This window comes from Durotheca rogersii (genome assembly GCF_024521655.1).
Source record: "Durotheca rogersii strain YMJ 92031201 chromosome Unknown GGS23scaffold_19, whole genome shotgun sequence".
Classification (NCBI taxonomy): domain Eukaryota; kingdom Fungi; phylum Ascomycota; class Sordariomycetes; order Xylariales; family Xylariaceae; genus Durotheca; species Durotheca rogersii.
Genome location: NW_026251250.1, coordinates 574,131 through 591,068, shown reverse-complemented (window position 1 = coordinate 591,068; position 16,938 = coordinate 574,131). Strand labels below are relative to the sequence as shown.

General features: G+C 54.2%; 6 protein-coding genes across 6 annotated transcripts; 3 read left to right on the top strand and 3 right to left on the bottom strand.

The window, feature by feature from the left end:
- The first annotated feature begins 3,708 nt into the window (after positions 1-3,708).
- GGS23DRAFT_160201 (uncharacterized protein) lies at positions 3,709-5,539 on the top strand. Its single transcript, XM_051511433.1, has one exon. It carries the CDS (start codon positions 3,926-3,928, stop codon positions 5,315-5,317), a length of 1,392 nt encoding a protein of 463 aa, XP_051369970.1. The 5' UTR covers positions 3,709-3,925; the 3' UTR covers positions 5,318-5,539.
- Positions 5,359-6,411, bottom strand: GGS23DRAFT_612226 (uncharacterized protein; the record flags this gene model as incomplete). The annotated part of the gene is made up of 2 exons (XM_051520470.1): positions 5,359-5,985; positions 6,338-6,411. The coding sequence occupies 2 exons, from the start codon at positions 6,409-6,411 to the stop codon at positions 5,655-5,657; spliced, it is 405 nt and encodes a 134-aa protein (XP_051369969.1). The 3' UTR covers positions 5,359-5,654.
- Positions 6,401-6,893, bottom strand: GGS23DRAFT_160215 (uncharacterized protein). Its single transcript, XM_051511434.1, has one exon. The coding sequence runs from the start codon at positions 6,807-6,809 to the stop codon at positions 6,537-6,539; it is 273 nt and encodes a 90-aa protein (XP_051369968.1). The 5' UTR covers positions 6,810-6,893; the 3' UTR covers positions 6,401-6,536.
- Positions 6,894-8,791: 1,898 nt separating this feature from the next.
- On the top strand, positions 8,792-10,879 carry GGS23DRAFT_577781 (uncharacterized protein). Its single transcript, XM_051516949.1, has 2 exons — positions 8,792-9,396; positions 9,453-10,879. The coding sequence occupies exons 1-2, from the start codon at positions 9,068-9,070 to the stop codon at positions 10,426-10,428; spliced, it is 1,305 nt and encodes a 434-aa protein (XP_051369967.1). The 5' UTR covers positions 8,792-9,067; the 3' UTR covers positions 10,429-10,879.
- Positions 10,880-11,645: 766 nt separating this feature from the next.
- GGS23DRAFT_159873 (uncharacterized protein) lies at positions 11,646-13,053 on the top strand. Its single transcript, XM_051511431.1, has one exon. It carries the CDS (start codon positions 12,362-12,364, stop codon positions 12,893-12,895), a length of 534 nt encoding a protein of 177 aa, XP_051369966.1. The 5' UTR covers positions 11,646-12,361; the 3' UTR covers positions 12,896-13,053.
- A 724-nt stretch (positions 13,054-13,777) lies between these two features.
- GGS23DRAFT_159875 (SIS domain-containing protein) lies at positions 13,778-15,739 on the bottom strand. The gene has a single exon (XM_051511432.1). It carries the CDS (start codon positions 15,281-15,283, stop codon positions 14,045-14,047), a length of 1,239 nt encoding a protein of 412 aa, XP_051369965.1. The 5' UTR covers positions 15,284-15,739; the 3' UTR covers positions 13,778-14,044.
- Between the last annotated feature and the right edge of the window lie 1,199 nt (positions 15,740-16,938).

The window sequence follows — 16,938 nt, the reverse complement described above, 5'->3', positions numbered from 1 at the left end:
CTCTAATAAATAAAATACGTCAAAGCACTCCGCGCTTCTCTACGTTTTCGTGCCGAAAACGTAGGACCTCCCCGAAGGCTAGGGAAAAAGGGGTAGGTAGGAATTAACGCTTGATTGAACTGCGAAAAGGGATTGATTAGTACTCGATACTTAGTTAAACGGGGAGAAACTAACCATGGTTAGGCGGAGAGAAACTGACCTCGATTGATTTATATATGAATAGAATTAAAATAAGTGGGAAATCGACGCGTTAGTAGGTAAATAGTAATATATGGATCCCGTCGCATATGCTGCGGTTTTATTAGGCATCTCTTTTAAGTGAGCCGTACGAACTTTTAACTAATTAAAACGCGTATACGAACTTTTAGCTAGTAGAAATAGAGTATCCCCTAAAAATGACTCCGTATTTATAAGGGTATTTATAGAGGAATTTACCTCTATAATTAATCAGCATAATAAGGGGTTTAACGTATTATAACTATCCTCCGAATAGGATCAGCGGAAACGATAAACAGAGAGTTCCTTACAGTTGCGTCACCGCAGCAACCACGTGTATATCATGTGACCTCTTGTTATATGTCACGCGTAGAGAGTCAGCAACAACGGAGAAAAAGGTCAATCGAGATTAGTTACTCATATCACTAATCCTGCGGTATGAAAGATATATAAAAATAGAGGAGGTCGTATTAGTCGTATGGTGCCCACCTTTTCCACGTACCCAGGTAGTAAGGACATCACCGAATTCTTTTGCAGTTTGCAGCGAATGCAGTCCCCCTTCTCCGTAAGCTACACCTCCTACATTACGCTCAAGCATCTCACAACGGTAGGCAGAGAAAGCAATATCAAATCGGTATACACAGTAGGCACGTGCCGTAGAGGGCGGTCAATCCGCGGGAAGGTGTGTCCATACCTCTCTCGCAGACGGCATCGCAGCAGAGATATGCACTCCAAGTAACTATGGGGCTCTAGGCAAGTTGGCGAACTTCCAACTCGAGCCAATTTACCTCAATAGTCGCCCCGACTGAAGTTTCATCCCGATTCTGCTTCAGGTATGGGGTCTGGGCCGTGGCCGCTTTAACCTCAGCACAGGGGAAGCATAGGGAAATTGCCCTAGGCTACCGCCCAACACCGTTTCGACGCCGCAGGTAAATTTGCCACGGGCGGAGATGGATGGCCCGCCCGTTGGCTCTTTTACGCCTGCGCCCGGGCAGGTATTCCTTGCGTTAGAGATTAGGCTCTAGGGTCGAATAACCCTGGGTTTTCTAGTTCGCGTCGTAATTCTCGTCGACGTCCGGGACTCTTGTCGTGAGTTATTAGAACTAGCGAGAAGTGCTTTTTTTTTCGTCTTTAGCGCATACTTTATATACTGTCGAGTTGCGAAGCTTATCTGGCGCTATAACGTGTATCCGGATAAGCTTTGTTATTTCGGATTAACCTATAAAATTTACTATAGTTGCTAAGTGGTGATGCTTTACGGGATTGCTGGTTTACCCGTTTTTAGCAGACTGTTTGTTGGTTATGCTGTGGTTTACGGGCCCTGGTATTAGTATCTCGATATCCGTAGAAGTGGATAATTAGTATCGCAGAAACGCCAGACCCCGGCTACCAGAACCATCCGGCGCGAATCTACTGGGGAGACCTGTCGCCTATTACGAACGGCGGATAGGAGGACATAGTCCTGGTAGCATGCAAGGCCTAAGGCTGCGCGACTGGTTAAGAGTGGGCCAGGTTTGAGTAGTCCTAGTCTCTAGGAAGGTTTGCTCGTTGTCCCGGTACTCGTCGTTAAAGCCTGTTACTCGATGTCTTTATTGTTCTAGCTATTGTCTTTCCATCCCATGCCGAGGCGCGCTTGACTGCGTCAGATCCTGTTCGGTGGTATGTTCCATAGGCATGAGCCTCTTAATGCCTTGCTTGCTTATTATGGTCGTAATCTTAATGTTGTCTGCGAGTATTGCGGCGATTGGGACAGGGAGGAGTGGGTGAATAAGCTAGCTAGCTTGTTGAACCGCAAGTGACGGAGTGCAGATGGTTCTATAATAGAGAGCTGGTATCTTTCAAGTACGGATCAGCACATAGCCCAAAGTCAGGATATATCCAGAGTAAATTGAGAAATAGCATTGGCTGTGGGTCCTAGGCATCCCATTGGTCAGCTCCTGTTGACTGATAACTGTTGCAACTCTTGCCTATTCACTGTTGTAATCTCTACGCTTACCTATTTACCTGTTGTAAGCCGAGGAGATAAGCTGTTTATTTACCTGTAAAAGGAGCCATATGAAAGCTTGTTATTTCGCAGTTCTGGGACCTAGATATCCTCCTGATTAATCAGCAGTTCAGGTTCAGCTTCTGACGTTTCGTGCCTTAGATGATTAAGTGATTACGAGGCAGCAGGAGGCTCTGCTTCCGTACTTGATGCTTCATTGGACTGGGAAAGAATATCTCTCTAAACGTGATGAATTAGTGCAGGTACGGAAGCCCATATTTACATACATGGGTAGTAGACGGTAAAAGTAGTTTGGTATAGGATGCCAAGAGACAGGAGTATAAATTTGTTCCCTCTACCTATATTATGTATGCTAATGACGCCCCTTCCATCCTTAGCGTTTACTTCCCATTCATGCTGACTCGATGGATACACATTCATGTGCAGTCAAACTGAACGGAAACATCTGGGGCGCTGAGAAGCTGCTTGCAAAATGGAGTTGTGGCAGGACGATGTGGTAATATCTCGTCAAGCCGAAGGGCTTCTTTGGTGACAACAATATTACCTGGCTGAAGCAGCAGGACGCCGAGTCTCTCTTCCAAGAACAACTGAGGAAGATATTATATGGTACATCAAAGGCAGTATGTATCAGAAGGCTAGTTTGATTGTCCGGTATGATTTAGGCAGTGCTCAGCACTCAAACTACTCTCAGCTACACCATATACCATGGCGGAACAGCGAGGAGCTGGCTTCTGGAGAGCACTGACCTAATGTGCCACCATTCAGTGTAGGTCGAAAAAAATTCTCTGCCTATATAGCCATCTAGCCTGAACAATGCGTGCTTTCCCCCCATCCCCTTACTTTCTGTCTCTTTTCTTCTCTTCATTGGCCGCTCGGACTTCCGCCTCGTGACAAGACGCACATTGTCCACCCAACCTGTAGTACTCCAGGTGTATAGGGCATTGAACCACGTGACCCTTTTTCATACACCGGGTGGTGGTAGGTTTCTTGCATTTCGGACTGCCGCAGCGTTAGCACGTAAGGAACCCTTGATAGGGACGAGAGACTCGCCAATGGTGGCCCATGGTTTCGGCTAGAGAAATAGGAACTACCTTATGACGAAATACAGAGGTGTTTTCGGTGCTGTATGAATCGGTTGTGTTCTTAGATTTTCTCGACAACGGCTCCCTTCTGGTCAGCAGAGAGCTAATTTATACTGAGCAGCGGGAGAGTACTTAGTTATGAGTTGAACACGAGTTAATCCAACAGCTGGATTAATTTCGCCTTTGGTCATTGTGAAACATCCAGTTTGCTATGTAGGTAAATGGGCTCCAGAGGCGAAAGGGACAGGGCCCTGCGGTGAATGTGGACGTATCCTGGCGTTGTAGGCAACTGTTTCCGCGTTCTCGTCCATTGATCTGGCTTTCATACAAGATTTACTGTTAAACGAGACCTAACGTCGCCCCCCTCAATTGAATGAAGCATGGATGCGTTTAACAAATACTATGGTCGGAGGGAAACTGATACAAACAAGAGCTGTTGGTAGCGATGCGGGCACAGCACCTGTGAATTAGGGGGTTAAGGCACCTACTTAAGGCCGCCTTTGTTCCTCACCTGGCGCCTTAGCTCATCTATGAGGCACACGTTCTACCTAATAAAAGCAACCCTTCCTCCTCTACTCACATTAAACCTGCACTCAGCCGCTCGTGCTGGACTGCGAACTCGATGGCACAACAGGGTCCCCAGCAGTCGTTTGGTTCTCATACTTCCGAGCAAGACGAAAAAGCAGAATTGTTTTCTGCCGTTCTTTCGGCTCTTAACAGGGAACAGCTTCCCCTGCTTGCGAGCACCGTTTTGCGTCGCATCGATCCTGACTCTCCGGCCACCCAGACAACGCCCTCGGTTGGCGATCCTCTATATGGATCTTACCACGTACTATTCCCGCTGATCTTCAATACTGGTCTTCGCTGGGCCGTAAAAATCCCCATAAACGGCACGGTTGGCAAATGGAACGACTTATCCGCCTCGGCCCTGGCCTCCGAAGCCAGTACCATGCGTATGCTTAAGCGCGAGACCACTATCCCTCTACCTGACGTGTTGGACTTCTCCTCGACTACGCAAAATACCTTGCAATGTCCTTACATAATGATGACCTTCATTTCCGGGACCTCTCTGTACGACGTATGGTTTGGACACCATCTCAACGGCGTCAGCCCTGAGCTGACCCAAACACGGCGGACTCGCGCTCTTGAAAACATCGCTGCGGCAATGATACAGCTGGACCGCTTTGCATTCCCAACCGGCGGCAGACTTGTCTTTGGAAAGGACGAGAAGGTATCGGGGATCGGACCCGCACGACGAGTCGACCAAAGGGCTATGCTTGATCAATGCTTCGCCCGTGATGATCCCGACGATGGGATCATTTACGTGGAGTGCGCGGCATACGCGGACCCGAAAAGACACTACACCTTTATGCTCGACATGCATCCCGAACAGAACCAGGTCCCCAAAGGTATCGAGACGCTCTTGCACCAGCTGATCAGCTGGATCCCTGAGCCCGGTGGGGCAGCTCCTTTCGTTCTTGCCCACCCAGACTTCGACATCCAGAACTTCATCGTATCCCACGACGGCGAACTCCAAGCCATTATTGATTGGGATGGCGTTGCAGCTATGCCTCGTACTCTCGGCAACGAGGGATATCCCGGGTGGCTTACTCGCGATTGGGATCCGGTCATGTACGGATATAAGGAGTCTATGGATCAAGGGGTAGAACCGGAAGGCGCGTGGGAAGACTCGCCGACGTGTCTTGCCTACTACCGCGGCCTTTATGACGAGATGATGGCAAGATACCGCGCAGAGAGAAGCCACTCCTCCAATACCAACCTCTGTCGAATGTCCCTGATCACAAGTAACATAGCCATTGCTGCGGATGACCCTAGTTGCAGAGCCGGAATACTGCGCAAAATGGTGGGAGAGATATGGGCTGTCGCAGGACAAGGCGCGAAGTTGGATTTTGAGGACCTGGTCATTATGTTCGCCGAGGGTAAAGTGGACGCTACGGTAATGGAGACGCTCAGAAAGGGGTTCAGCATTCTTCTGTCAAAGGAAGGTTTATAAGGATGTTGGAGGAGCAGCGAGAAGCTTCAGTTGGCACATGGTACCGTCTAGAGCACTTCGTCGGATGCGGATAGGAAAGGCTGCTAGGGAGGTCTTTCAAGATGGCAGTACAGGTAGCGACTGTAGCTGGCTATGCCGTCTAATGAATGGAGCTGCAAATGTCGAGGCTGGCGGCGTCGATGATAGTGTTCGTATGCGCACTCATGTGGTGAGGCGGCAGACTCGAGAACGGGTGTTGTGCCGACGATATCGCAGTGCCGACCTCTCATGGAGAGGTGCTGGCTGACTAAGGAATGTTCCATGGCAACTGCTGAGATGATACGCCGTACGGACCAGCCTAGTTAAATTGGAATTCTGCCTTGACCCCCTTTTCTGCGGCCGATATCTCAACGGCCTGCTTTCGTCTCCTCCTTAGGGATGTCGATTTCACGTCATCCTCCTGCTTTAATATCTCCAGTACATTCGGTTCCTTGACAAAGTCTGGGCAATGCATGTCAAGGAGATGAAACTTGAGGTGCTCGACGGAGTCGAAAGCGGCATCGCATCGCTTCTCCGCCGAGAGAGACTGCAGAAGCTGCGGGTTGCACGTAAGGGTATAGCTACGGAAACGGTCGTTGACGATGGTGCGCACATCAAAGCCGAAATAGCTGCCTTGGCCGTCCGTGCTACTGTTATTTGGCAGGCGGTGGTTATGATAGGTGTCGGGGATCTTTCTGACCTGCGTGCTTCATTCTCTGGACCATGGAATATAACTGTTCTAGAGGATTTAATTAGCAAAGGAAGCAATAAGGTAGGCGCCGAACACATGCTAATCCAATACAGACCCTCCACTCTCGAGTCGTGAATCGTAGGTGGGCGGATATATCCAGAACGGAAACCCCAGGCCCGGAAACGCTTTGAAAAAGCGCACGCCGTTTCTGTCTTCCCCGGCGTTCGTCTCGAGGACATGCTCTTGAAGAAGGACTGGTCGTGGATGCTGTCCTTCCACTGAAGGTGAGTCGAGTCATCTCGCCCTCCGACGGTCCTATGGCAAGAAGATCTTCGATGGTGCAGTAGTCCCTGAACGCGTTTGCGGCGATCATCATCGGGAGCATGGCGTTACAGATGAGAGGCATCGGCCCCAATCCTTCATAAAGCGAGTGTTCTGGCCCGTTATAACCACGGGATCGGAGTGCCGTTTCCCTAGGAGCAAGACTATCAGAAGCAGTAGCTACTGCTCCTACCAACAGCTGGGCGACAACTGTATCACGGAAGCCAAGCAACGGGCGCCCTCACCCAGCCATCGAGGGGATGGAGGGTGCCAGAAGCCAGGTCCCCTGCGCATCCTACTCCTGTTCCGTTTTCTGGCTGCCGCGGCCGAAACCCCGTCCATGGTGAGAGTCGCGTAAAGTTGACGAAGTTCGAGGAAGGGCGAGGCGATGTTGGTTTTGAGTGGACGGTTGGCGTGCGTCCCGTCGGGGGGGGTGGTAGAGGTGATTTGAATCCTGAGCATCACTGAGCACGGGTGATTTTGAGCTGAGCAAGAGCGGCGATGCTGACTGACCCAGACGGGACGCCAACCAGCACAGTGTCGTGGCCGACTACTTACCTAGGTAATCTAAGTTCTATGAACAGAACTGTTACCCATCAGCAGCGTTGTTATCCGAGGGTGCCGTCAGCTATTAGATTCTAAACCACGCCATCTCAAGCTTCAAAACCGGATGAGTTGCGCGCACGTCGATTGCCAGCTAGCCTTTACTCACGATACTGATTGCGATGTTGGTTCTGCGTATGATTATTGGCTTAGCTAGGGAGTTCATGCGATTACTGCCACGTACTCATATGCGCTTTCAAGCCACGTTCCGGCTGATACGAACCCACCGGCCACGGATACGCCGTGTGCCGCAATTCCGAATCGTGTGGCAGGCAGGTATACGCCCACACATCTCGGCCGGGAACAGGGCTGTCGCGGCATCTATCGCGTTTGCTGGGCTGCGCGATTAGCCGTATGCCTAGCCAACCAGCTACCTGGGCCGCCGACAGGATCTTAAGCGGGGCGCATTCAGCGCTGGGACGGAATCAGCTGGAATCGAAGCGATGTGATTAAGGCTTACGTCTGACTTTAAATACCTGTGCGAATGCTTATTAGGTACCTAAGGTAGGTCGGTATATACATACCTACGTATAGGAGGGCGGGCTCTCAAGCCCCGCGGAGTCTACGACCGCGTGCTCTTGGTGATGTCCTCGTCTAGCGATGCCGTTGTCAGTCTTAGTGAAGTTCCATTCATAGTAGTAATAATAGTTGCTGTTGCTGTTGTTGTCGCAGGTGTAGCATGGCCCGTCAATGACGGCCTGCGCCCCCCTTTTTTTTCTTTTCATTTTTTTTCACCTGCTGACAGAGCCAGCCACCGCCCGCTGCCGCCGCCGCCATGATCCCCGCTCGTTGTCATCACCAGGATCGAAATGCAGGCTTTTGCAGGAGACCTAGACCGGGTTGGAATCATTTCTGTCCCGTTTGGAAATATGCAGAAGAGCACCCACGCAACTTAAATTCAGCCCTATATCCACATGGGCGCTATGGCACGATACGGATCAGTGTAAGCGGTCCTCACCCACGGCGTAGCCGCGTGGGCTGGTGGCTGGACTGGGGTCGCGGTGCTTCGTGGGCAGGGTCTAACTCGATCCGAACTCGTCCAGCAGTTGCTGGTCGCATTCGCATATCTCGAGCTGCCTCTCTAACTCTTGGGCATCTTGGCAGACCCCAAGTGTAGCGTGATTACTATTAGAAATTGCAAGGATCAGCCAGATATGGTTCATGCCACGGTTAATATTCCGTCTCTCTCTGTCTGTCTGTCTGTCTCTCTCTCTCTTCCAACACTGAGGCATCTTGGAGACCCTCCCCTCCCCTTATCAGATATGGCACGCGAAACCTGCAGGTACACATGCATGCTAAGTGAGTAGAGTAAGTGAGTAGGGTAAGTGAGTGAGTGCCCAAGGTGTGTATGTGTGGGTAAGGTAGCGGTAGCAGTTAGGTAGTTGGTTCAGGTGGTGTAGCTGGTTAGTTACGGACATATATAGGTAGGAGAGTATGTGTCGTAGGTTGACGAGTTGACACTGGCGAAAAGGCTTGGCTGCGCAGGGTCTCACCCCTTACGTCCTATGAGTAGTTGCCCCAGGAGTGGGCGAGCAATACGAAACTGAGATCCCCGTCGACCCCAAAGTCGTCGAAGCCTCGGTCGAAGACTGTATTGGGCAGCTCAAGCTGTATACTTTAGGTGCAATTGGATCCAAATGGTACCCTAAACCAAGCACTGCTACGGGAACATTCCTAAGGGGGGCTCCTGTCCCGAGGACACGATGCTCGCCAAGCATTCGAGGCTTGATTGCTGCTGCTGCTGCTGCTACAGCACCGGGTCGCTGTTCAAAGCCCGAGATCCTTCGTGCCCCCTAGTCCGTCTAGCCAGAGCCCCCTAGGCGATCCACCACACACTAATTTGACGAGCCTTATCCTGACCCGTCAGGCCAGGTTCATAAGTCCTACAGAAATAGAATGGGCCAATTGCACGTTGCTGGCTGCTAATCAAGCAAAAATCCATATTGCGCCTATACCCACTCTAAGGATCTGCCCCCCCGGTCTGTCCAAGGTACGCTCATAAAGTGGCATGACGGCCCACTGGTGCCGGCATCTGGCTGGATTTGAAGAACCCTCTCCTCCCTCATTCCCTCCCCTTCCTTCTTCGTCTTCTCCGTTTTCGCTCGCCGTCATCAACCATGAACCGGCTACCAGAGACCAATGACGGCATCGTCACCTCCTGGATACCGATCCCGACGACGCACCCGAGCCAGCCCGGCTGCGAGAATCTGATCTGGAAGTACGTCCCGAACGTGATCGCCGCTTGGGACCCGGGCTACGGCATCGAGGTCAGGAAAGATGTTACGTGCCACCCGAAGGCGATGACCACCTGGTGGCGCCAGGATCAACTCGGCGCGAACAAGGAGACGGTAATGAGCCTCGGCCCCGTAACCTGCCCGCAAGACTACTATACCGCGACGGCGTCCGCGAAGGACGCGTCGAGCACCTACGTGGCGTGCTGCCCGATGTACGTTTGAGAGGATATGCATACTGTGGCCCGGGGTGCTGACAGCCAGCGCGCAGAAACTACAACTTCGTCAGGTTCTTCGGTCCCGGAGACACCGGCCAGTGCACCTCGCAAATAAGAAACGATAGCATCGTCACGTACGCGGAGCGGGAATCCCAGAGTGGGGGCTGGAAGGTCACCAGTTCTCGCGCTACAGAGGCCACGACCGCCGCGGCGATCCCGGTAAACGGATGGATATTCGCGTCACCGACAGGAACGGCGGCCTCCGACAGCTCCGGGAGCTGCGACGCCGCGATCAACAACGCCCTAGCGTCGAGTAATTCTAGTTGCGATCCCGGCGATACCGCCTATCTATCGCCTGGGGCGGCGGCCGGGATCGGGGTCGGCGTAGCGCTGGGGATTACTGGGCTCGCCGCTCTATGCGCCGGACTATTCCTGATGTATAAGTCGCGGAGGACGGATCGCAGGAGCGTCGCCGACGCGCACATCGCCAACTTCACAGCCGGCAACGGAAAGGACACGGGCGCGAGCACGCACGCATACGCGGCCGCCGCAGCGAACCCCCGAGAAACGCCGAGGTTGGCGAAGACGCCGGAGTACCAGCCGTCCGAACGGGACCCGTGGGACCCGTCGACGCCGTGCCTAGCACCCGCCTCATCGATTACCCGAACGATCTCTCCCGAGCGGTCCGACCCCACGCTACACGCGACAACGGCGGGCCAGAGGGCAGAGGCGTTATACGCCACAGCTATTAGCCATAGTGCAGGACCGTTATATACCACCGGAGCCAGCCAGGGGCCAGGGGAGATGTTGGATCTGGACGCAGCGTCCTATCTATACGACCGAGCGGGGCGGGCAGAGGCCGAGGATACGCCGGCGCCGATTTCGCGAGGCGATCCGCACGGGAGGACGGAGCTGGAAGGAGAATTCGACCGGAACGTGAAGGTGTCGCTGTCGACGCCGTGGCTAGCGGCAGCCCGACCCGTGCCGTCGTCGTCGTCGCTAGCGTCGCGATCCCACCCGCCACCATAGTAGAAACCACCGAAAAACAACGAACTGATTACCTAAACGCGGCCCTCTCGTTGCGAGAACCACCGCAAGCCGGGAGACGTCTTGGGCATGCTAGCGGCCGGTCTCGCAAAGCCCGGCCGGAGGAATACCCCCTGCCCCGACAGGTCCGGAGATCCCATATATACCAGCGTCGCGCTTGGAACTATCGAGTCCTGCGCCGACGCTCCGCAAGGAGCGAGTACCGTGTATGTAAATCACCAATGTACAAGAGAAGGGTGCGAGGAGGTAACACGTACGTGCGCGCGCGCCCGCGTGTATGCTATAGAAGCAAAGGGGCTCGATGTACTTCAGAATTCTCTGTACATATTTCGCGTGCCATGGGCACGCCCCCCTTTTTTCGTTTTAATGAACCGTTCATCGAAACGGGCCCAGACTCGAGGAAGTCTGTCTTTTTCTGGAACCAAAAACCGAGACCGCTCCCTCATCGTTATCATCGTGGTCGCCATCGTTCTACCGTGTGAAACCATACGGACTATAGTCGCGCGTCGAATCGGTGGTGTAGCACTGTGCAACTGGGCCACATACGGACGCACGGCTGCTTCGCTCGGCGACGACTACTACCGTCGCTGTTTGCTGTTTCCAGTATGACACAGCGAGGTGTACAGTGCTACAGCGAGAGGTAGGCCCTCGTCGTGACCGGATACAACCGGGTTTCGGATCCGTCGGGTCGGAGGCGAGCCGCATGGTTACTTGCTGTCCGCCGGACACGAGGCCGTACTCATGGCCGGTTACGTCCGTCTGCAAACGAATAAGACTACCTAAACCTGCCTAGACTGTCTTTCTTGCTACCACGATGGCGATGGTGGCTCAGGCCGGACAATGTAATCCGGTAGGCCTAGGGCTTACCCAGTACTACCCAGCAGTCTCCCATTAAGGACAAACACACGTACAGCGCCACCACTCTATCGGGTATAGGAAGAAGTGCTGTGGAAGGGAAGCAATGTGCCCGAATTGGTCGTCAGAAGCGATCCAACTCCAGCCGTTCTCGTTCTGCTTGTAGAGGTTAGGATAGATCGATCCCTCTATCGGCCGACTTCCTCTTCTACGCGTCAGAGACGCGCGCTGCCGCAAAAGCCGCCCCTCCTAATGCCAGTTGTCTCACCTCGAGGCCCAACGGCCGCTACGTTTATGACGCCGTGGTTCTACCGCAATACCAGTACGCCGACGTCACGCATGCGACACGCACGTTAGGGCCCCTCCGGAACGGTCTAGCATCTCCCAGAGTGGACCTTGCAGCGCGAGACCCTCGGTTAGGAAGCACGAGTCTCGGCAAAGGGCTCGACGGTAGTGGCTCGAGGCAACTCTAGAGTAACAGGTAACAGGCGGACCATCGCAGACGCACAAACAAGCTAACTGACAGATGACCTGTACCCGTTGCGACTCTACCCGAACCTGCCTATCCGCCTCCTCCTGTCCGTGTGCGGGTCGTGAACCACGGGCACAGGCATCGGAGTCATGACAGAGCACCGCCGTCAGCGATATTGCCAAGGCCGATCACCGACATGGACGGGGGGGCAGGCCACCTCCGTCATCGAGGATATGCTTTCTTTCTTCTGATGCAAACACCGTTCCAGATACCGCCCGCCGGATATATCGAGGATGACGAGACAACAGGAGCCAAACCAAACCCTGACTCGCACGAGGCCCTTATGTATGCCGAGTGCTGCGGGCCGGGTATATAACGCCGTCCCTTCTCCATCCTACCATATCCAATCCCGGGCGGCAGTTCCTTCATCAACGCCGCGAACATATATAGACGCCGAAGAGTCCCCATCTTCCCCTCCTCCCAAGTCTCACGCCTCTTTACATCCACTCCCCTCGGACCCACGAACCCACCAGCCAGGTAGCGAGGCAGCTAGCCAGCCAGTCGTCTAGATACCTACCAACGCCCACCATGCGCCTCCTCGAGTCCTTCCTCGCGGCCTTCCCCCTCCTCTCCCGCGCCGCCGCGCGCCCGCCTCCGCTGTCCTCTGCCGACGCCTCCACGGCTGTCGCAAGCCTCGCGAACGGCACCTTCGTGGCGCGCTCGGGACCCGTCTTCGAGGAGCTGGGCCACCGGAAGACCCGCCAGATCCCGACCCCGCCGGGGCCTGAGGAGGGCGGCCCCGCCACCGACCCCATCGCGGAAGGATCGCTTATGGTGGCGACTATCCTCGGACCGCTTACGTTGACGACGACCGTAGGGCCGTCCACGCTGACGCTGACGCTTACCGAGTCGGTGCTGACGGTGCCGGTCACCGAGGCACCGCCGGAGCTGAATGCTGCGGCGCTGGCGACGCCGACGGAGACCCTGACGCTCGCCCTCTCGCGGACCATCGCGACTGCTGTGGACACGGAATCGACGAGTGTGGCCACGGAATCGACGAGTGTGGCCACGGAATCGACGAGTGTGGCCACGGAATCGACGAGTGTGGCCACGACGTGGTAGCTCGCGGCGATGCTACGAGGCGGGTGGCAGGGAGAGGGATGCAGGAAGACTGGAAGGAACACGAGCCTAGAGGCAGGAGATTAATTCGCGCGCGTACAGGAGAACTGTGTCATGTGTTTCTGTTCCCTTTGCTAGGTTGGATATCAGCCACATCGATGCATCGTCTTCGGCATTGCGGCATTGCGCCCGAGTATCCCTTGTGACATTGATCGCTCTCGCCTTACAACTAAACCTAGGGGAGATCGTCCTAGCAAGCATAGCATGCGTGCATCGTACTCGCGGTTATATCCCACTCTGTAGATCACAATCCGTAACATGGAATTATTAGTTTATCTGTCTTGCTCTTCCCACTGTTCTCTGCCTTCTCCTTTACAACCATACGAGCGGAACCCTTTGTCGACATATTGTCCTGCGGGCCCTAGCGCTCAGTCTGGACTAACACTGATTTTCTTCGAATACCTACCTAGGTGCCCAGGCAGGCACTGCTCGCGCTTTTCAGAAACAGTGCGCCCTACGTCGGTCTCGGAGAGGTGGCTGCGATTGTCCCCAGAGAATGGTCATTCCTACATAGCAGGATGGGGATTGGGTCCCACCGCGGAAGCTGGGTACGCATAGAATCTAAAGGATTTAGAGAGGCACAACACATACCTGGGGGTTTTTAGCCAAACGTCTCGAAGAAATAATGCAGAGGTACCGGTGAGCAGCGTGTCGAGAGAAGAGGGGAGATCAAAGCGAAAGCACAACGATCCGCCGCATGGCGCATCAAACTTCAGCTCGGCCGGCGCCTGGTGCTGCCCGTAACCTCCGAAATACCGTCTTCTTAAGAGGAATGCTCGTTCCGTCGATAAACGGCCTGCTTACCTCACAGGTAGTTCCAGTCTCTGGAAATAATAGGTATTCACGAAGAGAGGACCGAATGCGGGGTCCTCATAGTTGTGCACCAAACTACTGCGTTTGAAGTCGTGGGCATCTATCAAGAGCCTTGAAGTTGGGACTCTCCATTCAAGATTCCGAGCAGGACCCATCTCCTAAAAGTAAATCCGAGGCTGGTAACGCGTAGCGACAAACCTCGTTTCAACCCGTCCGACGCCGTCGCCCCCCATGTCGTTAATAGTGCCAGTACCAGAGAATCCCACGCTGCGTATTTCTTCACTCCTGCCAGCTTAGGAGTTGGCTGGCTTCCAGGACACCGACGACTTCTCCATTGTCCATGACCGCCAGGATGGAATCCTCGTCGTAGGCCCCAGCCTCCCCGGGCTCAAGCGATATTAGAGGTTCCCGAAGCCATTGCGCAGCCTGAGAAACCCTAGTATCGGCGTGGATTCTAATCCATTCAACCCTCTCCACAACCAAGTCTGGGATATCGCGCAATTTCAACGTCAAGCGACCGGTGTCCAGCCGTCTGATGCGTCCCGGCGAGGCGATAGCGTCGCCAACGCGGGCCCATCCGGATTGCGACTCGTATCCCAGCTTGAGGATATCAGCACCACAAGCCTCGCCGCTCGATTCGGGCCAGATAGGAACTTCGACAAGCGGGACTGCGAGATCGCGGATTTGACGCGGCTTGTCGAAGGACTCTCCGATGGCCCCGCCGGGGTGATTCTTTGCAAAAACTGAAGTAACGGTTGCGTGTAATTCCTGCGATGACACTACCGCGAGTGCATCACCCAGCGCCAAAGCCACGGTGGTTGATGTGGTGGGGGCGGAGACACCGAAAGACGCAATTTCGGATTCGTGGATGGGTGCTGGCACGAGGATGGTGCCCGGTCGCTGGCGGCTGATTTCGCATGCTTCCGGTCGGGTGTGTGAAGTGAGTACGATCACCGGCAAAGTCTCGTCGAGGTGTGGTAGTAAAGTGAGGAGCTCCCGTGTCTTCCCCGAAAACGTAATAAACAGCACGACGTCGTGCTTTCCGATCTTGCCCAGGTCGCCGTGTAGAGCCTCAGTCGGGTGGAGGAAGGTAGCTTGCACGCCGAGGCTATTGAATGTCGCGACGAGCTTCCTCCCAATAAGGCCTGATTTACCAACGCCAATGATAATCAATTTGCCTTTGTCGCCTTTGTGCCTCGTTATGGTTTCTACCGCGGCGTTAAACCCTTGCGCCGCTGTAGCATCGGTCTTGTATAAACAAGTCAGACTCCGCAGAGCGGTCGCTTCAGTGCTGAGGACATGAATGGCCCCCGAAATTCTTTGCTGGGCAAGCGAATCGATCCCTGCAGGGTCCTCGGCGCCATCGGCGTCATCCAAGCAAAGCTCTTCGATAACACTGTTCTGTTCGACTTCTCTCGGTGTTACGGGGGATGGCGGAGAGGGGGGAGGGACAGAAGGACGCGGAGCCAATCCCAATAGATAGACTTCGCTATTGTGGACGGGGTGATGCTCGACCATTGTGGAAACCCAATATTGTATGTGCAGGGCTTCGAGCTTCGGGAATCGCTAGGAAGGTCAACCGTATCTCTATAGACGGGTAAAACAAAACGCCTAGATGCTAGGTCTCGGGGCGTTCATGGCACAAGAAGAAGGCAATACGAGTGCTCAGCCGGCCATGCCGATGACCGATGACTGCTGGCAACCGGCGATGAAGAAGATCGGGAGACCGCAAATTGGAGTTGAATGTAGGCAATGCTAGCCTCGAGCGGCGTTCTCGGTGTTAGCGAATGTGACTGTAGAACACGGCGAGCTGACCCCCGTAACAGAGATCGCGACCCCCAGGGTCGAACGGTCGGCGCCTCGGATAGGCGAGATCTTCGAGGAGGCTGGGCGGGAAGAAATTGACAGGCTCGATAACGAAGGGAGATGGTTCGGTCAAGGAGCGTTGATTGATATAGGTAGTGATAGCCAATAAGTAGGTAAGGGGGGTCCGGGTGGTTGGCTAAAGCCGAAGCTAAGCAAAGAGCGAGGTTCTAGCGAGAACGGGGGCCCGATTTATCTAGTTATCTGATGAATCGGAACCAGATACGGACTGGCAACTAGTATAAAGAAATCCATCCGATAACAACGCCAAGAGATCTAAGTGGTGACGCATACCGGGTTGGATCTTGCGTGCTTCCTCCCCTCTTTGCTTTGTTGCTCGACGACCGGCCGGCGCATGCGATTTGGAGTATAGCACTATCAGCACTTTTTGAAACAGGCGCATACCTAGAGATGAGTGTCGAGGGAGGACGTCCAGCGGTAGTGGTGGGTGGTGGGTGGTGTTGTAATGGTAGCAGTCGTGGAAGTCATTGTCGGCATGTAGCCTGCCGATATGCAATCGCGTCTAATAACAAGAGTGGGCAAGTCAACCCTGTGATAATACCTCCATGTGGGATGACCTGCATAACGATCCCTCCTCCCGAAGTCTTGACCTAGTAGCCAGAGTAGACCCCGGCTGCCGGAGCCGGGAGATGGCTTTGCGCAACTTGGTGGTCGATATACGGAGTAAGAGTTCCCATGACAAGCGTCGCCAGCCCCAAGCAAATCGCGAGCAGCACCGCGCCCGCCCGCCCGCACACAGCTTCAAGCAGCTTGAAAATGGTCTCACAAAGCCCCAACACCGATTATAACTCCAATTCATAACGCGGCAGCCGCCTAGATAGGTAAGGTGGCCCCGCGCGATCTACGCATACGAGAGAGAACACGACGGCATCTTGCAGGAAGAGGAACCACGCCCGCGATTTGGAGGCTGCGATTGGTGTTCCCGGAAGGTGGAATGGTCGGGCAAACCGACAAGGATGCTACTGATTATAGCATCTCCCTCGGATGAAATCCAGGCCGCAGCATGGAATGGCGCATCGAAACCAAACCGGTGAGGTCGAATTCGGAGGATAGCCGAAACAATGACGCGTGCAGCAGACTCGCTTCTTTCGAGGCGCCTGCGCAGGTTATCGAGATGTCTCCGCAGATTCCAAGGCTCGTCGTGCAGGCCTCATCCCTAGATCTCCCGATAGCTCGACACATTCCCTAAGCAGCGTAGCGGGCAGACCCCTACGGGTATGCCAAGAACGGCAGAGGAACGCCTCTCGTCGAACAAGGTGGGAACAAGGGGGGATGGGGGGGAGGGGACT

What these genes read in the sequence shown, in the direction of transcription:
- GGS23DRAFT_159873 (XM_051511431.1), top strand. Translation starts at nt 12,362, where the DNA reads ATGCGCCTCCTCGAGTCCTTCCTCGCGGCCTTCCCCCTCCTCTCCCGC.
- GGS23DRAFT_159875 (XM_051511432.1), bottom strand. Translation starts at nt 15,283, where the DNA reads ATGGTCGAGCATCACCCCGTCCACAATAGCGAAGTCTATCTATTGGGA.
- GGS23DRAFT_160201 (XM_051511433.1), top strand. Translation starts at nt 3,926, where the DNA reads ATGGCACAACAGGGTCCCCAGCAGTCGTTTGGTTCTCATACTTCCGAG.
- GGS23DRAFT_577781 (XM_051516949.1), top strand. Translation starts at nt 9,068, where the DNA reads ATGAACCGGCTACCAGAGACCAATGACGGCATCGTCACCTCCTGGATA. An exon ending in TACGTGGCGTGCTGCCCGAT is followed by an intron (nt 9,397 to 9,452) that starts GTACGTTTGAGA and finishes GCCAGCGCGCAG; the next exon opens with AAACTACAACTTCGTCAGGT.
- GGS23DRAFT_160215 (XM_051511434.1), bottom strand. Translation starts at nt 6,809, where the DNA reads ATGCTCAGGATTCAAATCACCTCTACCACCCCCCCCGACGGGACGCAC.